At 37.2% G+C, this 6,212-nt stretch overlaps 1 protein-coding gene across 1 annotated transcript in view; it reads right to left on the bottom strand.

The window, feature by feature from the left end:
* The window catches only part of fip1l1a (FIP1 like 1a (S. cerevisiae)), a gene marked incomplete at its 5' end in the record, with an annotated part of 30,754 nt that extends 29,122 nt beyond the window's left edge, over positions 1–1,632 (bottom strand). Inside the window, 4 exon segments of the mRNA XM_014017757.1 lie at positions 894–970; positions 1,120–1,235; positions 1,330–1,425; positions 1,574–1,632. Coding sequence (XP_013873211.1) covers positions 894–970; positions 1,120–1,235; positions 1,330–1,425; positions 1,574–1,632 — 348 coding nt within the window.
* Between the last annotated feature and the right edge of the window lie 4,580 nt (positions 1,633–6,212).

Raw genomic sequence — 6,212 nt, forward strand, 5'->3', positions numbered from 1 at the left:
CACACACACACACACACACACACACACACACACACACACACACACACACACACACACACACACAGGACACTAACCTCTTTCTGTCACAAGAATTCCATAAGAGAGAAAGAAGAAAACAGGAGAAAAGCAGGTAAATGTAATAGCAGCTCATTAAGGAAGTGCTTTTAGCTTCTAATTTGATTCCAGTTTTAAAGAACACACATTTTAATTATTTCTAAGTTCAGATAAAATGCAATTAATTTTCTTACATTGAAAAGAAAAACATTTAAAATGAGAGGAAGCTGTAACTGTCAGTCAGAACAAGCAGTCAGGTTTCCAGTGGGCACCTTCGTCAACCACAAGTGGTTCAGGAAAAGTTCTGATCCGATGACAGAAGGCAGCGAGCYTCACAGAAATAGGACAGAGCCATGTGTGCTATTTCCTACCATGTATAAAGAGGTTTCCTCCAGGGAGTGATGAWGTAATGAGGATTTATTTTCACAAAAAAAGATGCTAAAATGTAAGACACCATTTTGTTTTTGCTTATTTTTCCTCCATGAATCCTCATGAGATGCTAACAGCAGAGAGACGTGACTGCATCTGCTGTGTTTTATAAAAGAAAATATGAGAAATTTAAAAAAAACACCCTTCACTTCTACTTTAAAAAAAGTCTGAGCTCAGATACAATGGAAGTCAATGAGTGTTTGGATGTGTGCACGCTGCACTCTAGGGGGATTTGAAATAAAGAACTGCAGGTTTTACAGCAGTGAGAGGTATGCTGGGAAAAAGAAGACCAAAATAATTGAATGTATAATCCATAGAAAAGAAACAAAAGTAACTAACTTGGGTCAAAAATAAAAGCAATACTTTCAGTGTCTCTTTCAGCTTGGAGATCAGCTGAACGAGGCACTAACCTGCAGGATCGTCTGGCAGAGGAAGAAGAAGCACAAGAAGATACTTGTTTTCCATGTTGCTGATGCTTCTTCTTGGCCTGAGGGGAAATCAAGTTACAAAATTCTTRTCTTTTAAATTTTCACAGACAAATACAATAAAAACAGAAATGACAGTTATTTACATCTAAAGAAGTTGTGTGATCTCTGAAAGGGAAAGGTGACCATGGCAGTAATATATTTATCCTACCAGGACTTGTGTGCCTTGACATCTATTCAAAGTTTGAAGATGATACTGTTTTGAACAATACGCCCTCCAGCTATTTTCATCAAATCCATAGTTGAAGTAATCTGAGATTTCAATTCCTACAAATAAAATATTGCTGTAAATAAGTCTAAATATAAATGTTGACAGAGGTGTCATACAGTATACTGCTATTAGCTCAAAAACACCATGTACCAGGTTTTCTCCATGGTTTTTCCTCCAACAGCTGCACCGTCTGATTTGCCTCTTGGACTTCTTGGATATTCTCAACTGTTCTCTGTGCGGAGCCTCCTAAAATGCACGCACACACACACACAAATAAATCCTCAGCACACAACGTATATTTGGAGGAGGAATTCTGCCTTTTTTTTCATGGTTTCATGATTTTGCAGTTTTCTGAGTCATCCTGTTAAAAAACTTTGTCGGTGCAACTTCTTACCAGCTACATCAATCCTCTCTTCAGAAATACTCTCAGATGGTGTAGGTGTGAGCCCAGAACTGCAAGAAATCACATTACAACAGTTATCTGTGCCGTGAACTCTTCAAAGCACACTGGTCTGGGCTGAGTGCTGATAGACTATTAACTAATGATGTCTTGACAATAAAGAAGCAATACATCACAGCCCCTCCCCCAAATATACAGTGGGGAAAANGCACAAAAACATCAAAATCAGCACAGAAACAGTACTATATAACATTTTAGACACATTCTAGACAGTTTATCAGCTAAAAAAAGTTAATTTTGGGGTGAGTTACTCTTTAAGTGTTGTTGTCGGCTGAAAAAATCTTTCGCTAACACTGTGTTGATCGCYAACCGGAAGTGTTGGGAGTGGCATCACGTGCTGGACAGATGTCCGTGGCATATAGGCTATTGCAGTGCTAAAGACTATTTACGTGGTTTTCTGTCTCATGCTTATGGTTCACAGAGGTTGTAGATGGAGATGTTATTTTATGTTGGACCAATAGAAGTTATTCAGCACAGCAGAAAGGACAGAAATATTTTTTGGTAGAGGAATTACTCCTGTCGCCTAAACTTCCAGACTGGGACATTTGCATTGACTCGTGAACAATCCTTCCTCCCATCCTGTCACTGCTGTTATAAAGCAGAGTTTTTCAGTCCAGCGCTAACATTACTCKACTCAGTTCAACAATTCCTGCAATAACAACCAGCTGAAATATCAATTCTTCTGATCAGTGATAACAGTTGTGCTGTGGGTTCCTCAGAAGGAACWTCAGAACACAAAAAGCTGCAGCAAACAGTCAGCTGAAGTGCTCTGCTGCAGTTAAAAATGACACAACTTCCATCCCTGTAATGAGCCAGCGCTGCTGCACAAGCTGCACCCACACAACACACTTGGCATCTAATGTGACCTCACTGAAAAACCAACAAAAAAATTAAAAATGGTTCACTGTTTTTCTTTGCCCTGTTCCCCACGGTCAGTCTGTTCAGCACATTTCTCATGGCACAATATGCAGTCTCAGCACTTCCTTTTCTTCACCACAGGCTATTTTTAGCTTGCTACACATTTACATCACAAAAGGAGGCTGGGCTTGTAACTTAAAGAAGGTGAGCTTCCTTTAGATAAAATATATAAATATATACTTTAAAGCTGCAGTCAGTCTGATATTAGATGTTTTAGTTTTACTTGCAGGTCTTATGAAGACAAATGTTCATAATGTGTGCCTGCAGCCTTTATTTTCTCATTCTCTTCTCACTGCAGAAAGATACTATGTCTTTAATGCCTACAGATATGTACAAGAAAGCACACTTGTAAAAATATTTGCCCCTGTCCTTCAGCTCCACAGGAATATTTATTCTGACACATGTTGCAGCTTTTTAAATACACTATCGGATTGCCAGGAGTCATTTGTGCAGCTTTTTAAATACACTATCGGATTGCCAGGAGTCATTTGTGCAGCTGCATGATGCATCATGGAGACAACAGCAGGATCCCCTGCAGCTCTGTTCACCTGGAGATCTTTGTTTTTTACCAAAATACTTTCCTACTGCTTAATAAACAACATGCCAACTGTTCATGGTAAGCACTGAAAAAAAAGCAAAATATAAAGACATTTTCTAACTATAGATTTTTCCCCCCTGTGGTAGGGTGACTTACATGGTGGAGAAACAAAAGCAAACAAAGAGTTGAGGCTGACTGGAGRGGGCAAATCACACTGAGTGACATTATTCCCTTTCTTGGACCTCTCAGTGATCTGCAAAATAAACACAAATGTGTGACACATTCAGGAAAAGACAAACTAAAACTTTAAAGAAATGGTAGTGCCACTTAAAAAGATTCAAAAATCTATAGAGTTTGTAAACATCTAGAAAAATAAATCATAAAAATAAACAGTTACGTTACCAGAACAAAATAAAACTATTATTTGTGGATTATTGAACATCAGATCTCTTTCCTCTAAGTCTCTGTTAGTTAATGATTTGGTGATCATCATATTGATTTGTTCTGTCTTACTGAAACCTGGTTACCACAGGAGGAGTTTGTTAGCATAAATGAATCCACTCCTGCTAATTATTTAAATTTTCATGTTTCTAGAACTACAGGTCGAGGAGGAGAAGCTGCGGTTTATAAGTCAGAATTATTAATTAATGCTAAATCAAATATTAGTTATAATTCTTTTGAGTCTTTGTCCCTCAGTCTTTCTCATCCAAAATGGAAATCAGAAAAACCACTGTTATTTGTTGTTATTTATCGTCCTCCAGGCCCTTATTCTCAGTTTTTATCTGAACTCACAGATTTTTTTGGTCAGATTTATTTTTGACAGATTGCAGTTTTTATGTTAATAATGAATCTTCTTCTTACACTAAAGTTAGTTATGGAGTTCCTCAGGGTTCAGTGCTTGGACCAATTCTCTTTACTTTATATATGCTTCCATTAGGTAAKGRTATTYAACAGCATGGGATAAATTTCCATTGTTATGCTGATGATACTCAGTTATATTTATCCATGAAACCTGATGAATCTAATCAGTTACTTAAACTACAAGCATGTCTTAACGACATAAAAACATGGATGACTCTTAATTTTCAACCTAAATTTGTTGCAATTATTTCCATCAATAACATGTTTTCTTTGTCTCTCTTCCAGAAGAAAATACACCTGGACCATTCCTGTGTTTGTTTGTGTCCGTCTCTTGTCCCTCAAACCCAGCTGATTGAGGCAGATGTCTTCCTGTCCTGACTCTGGTTCTGCTGGAGGTTACTTCCTGTTAAAGGGGAGTTTTTCCTCTCCTCTAGCTGTGTTTCCATCAACGTTTTTTAATGTGCAATTTGAAGTATRGTGTCAGAAAAGGTGAATGGATGCGGCATGATTCAAAAAACCTTCTTCTAATTTGCAAAAAAGTTGACACGCTCGCTTGAGGTGGTTTTTGTTTTTTTTCGAAAAAGAGTTAATGCGCGAAAGGAGTGATGGAAACACATTTGCCGAATAAGTTCTGACGTAGCGAACATTTACCTCTCATGGTTGGTCAGCTGTTCTCGCTGTTGGCCCAAAAGATGTAGACGGAAGAGAGGATTGATAATCCGAGATGAGCAAAGGGTCAAAGATAAAAGAACGGGGCACCCATTGACGATCCTCAGGACCATAACCCTCCCAGTCAACACTAAGACCACCAAACCAATCTGTACAATCCAGTGATCAGAATCCAGATATATATCTAGAACAGAGCAGAACAGAAGTCCCATCTTTGACATGTCCTCCCATGGAAGAAAAAACATTGTTCCAAAAATTTATTAAGAGACCAGCTAACCAAATCCATAAAAAATAAAAATATCCATAATTTCTGGTTTCGGATGAAAACATAGAGAAGGCTCCAAGCAGCGAATCAGGGAAGATAAGGAAGGGCAGGAGAGAAGGAAAAAGCATCTTACTCCTCTGAGAGCYGAACAAATAAATAAATAAATAAAAACATCATTATCTGAAAATGATTGTGTTTTAAATCTAATGAACCTGATTTGTAGCTACAGATGTACCCTAACTTGTTCAAGGAACCATAATAGGTCCTCTTTAAAATGAAAATTGAATGACCAAAAGGTACACAGAGACCTGACTGGAGTGTGTATTGCAGTTTGGGATAAAATACTCAATTAATATTTTTAATTTGACTGTTGTTTGTGCATAATTTACAATATGATATGGGTATGATAATACTTTGTGATTTAAATCTTATGCACGTTTACAGTGACGCAATGTGGGTTTAATAAAAAAAAATGCATAATTTGTGAACTTTTGTCTTTTATTTATTTATTTATTTATTTATTTATTTATTTATTTATTTATTGTCATTGAGGGTGTGAGCTCACATTTTGTGAACTTTTTTCTTGACTTTTTGTCTTGTGAGCTTATGTCGGGGACTCAGCAGCAGCTACCACATTTGGTGAAGCCTGGGGAAATTCCACCAGAAATACTATATATTTCTGCAAGAGTAATACAAAGTTGGCAGCAGTGTAAACATTTTAAAAATACTGTTCTCATGAATTGCTGTGAAATCTTGGAAAATGGAGCACTTTTAAAAACAACCGTCCACATTGATCTTAGGTCCACTCAGAGGACCTGTTAGCTCATCTGTCCTGTCTCTCTCCAAATGGACAGATACAACAGATAAAATATTTTTATTCATAACCTTTTCACAGAGACCCCTATTTCTTTAAGTATCAGGTTTAACACTGCAATTGAACAAGTAAGAAAGAATAGTGTGAATTTACACCAAATCAGATTTTACAGTTTACAAAATGTTGGATAACCATTTTTTTGCGGGGGGGATTTAACAGTGATAATGGAGAGCACTGTTTCACTTTTACAGCGGGTAAAATAAGTATTGAACACGTCACCATTTTTCTCAGTAAATATATTACTAGAGGTGTTAATGACATGAAATTTTCACCAGATGTTGGTAACAACCCAAGTGATCCATACATACAAAGAAATCAAACCATAAATGTCCAGAAATGAAGTTATTTGTAATAATGTGGAATGGCACAGGGGAAAAAAAGTATGTGTTCAATGCAATGCATGCCACTAGTTTCTCCATACAGGAGAAACTAGTGGCATGCATTGCAT

The sequence above is a fragment of the Austrofundulus limnaeus genome, unplaced genomic scaffold (assembly GCF_001266775.1).
Source record: "Austrofundulus limnaeus strain Quisiro unplaced genomic scaffold, Austrofundulus_limnaeus-1.0 Scaffold176, whole genome shotgun sequence".
In the NCBI taxonomy this organism is placed as follows: domain Eukaryota; kingdom Metazoa; phylum Chordata; class Actinopteri; order Cyprinodontiformes; family Rivulidae; genus Austrofundulus; species Austrofundulus limnaeus.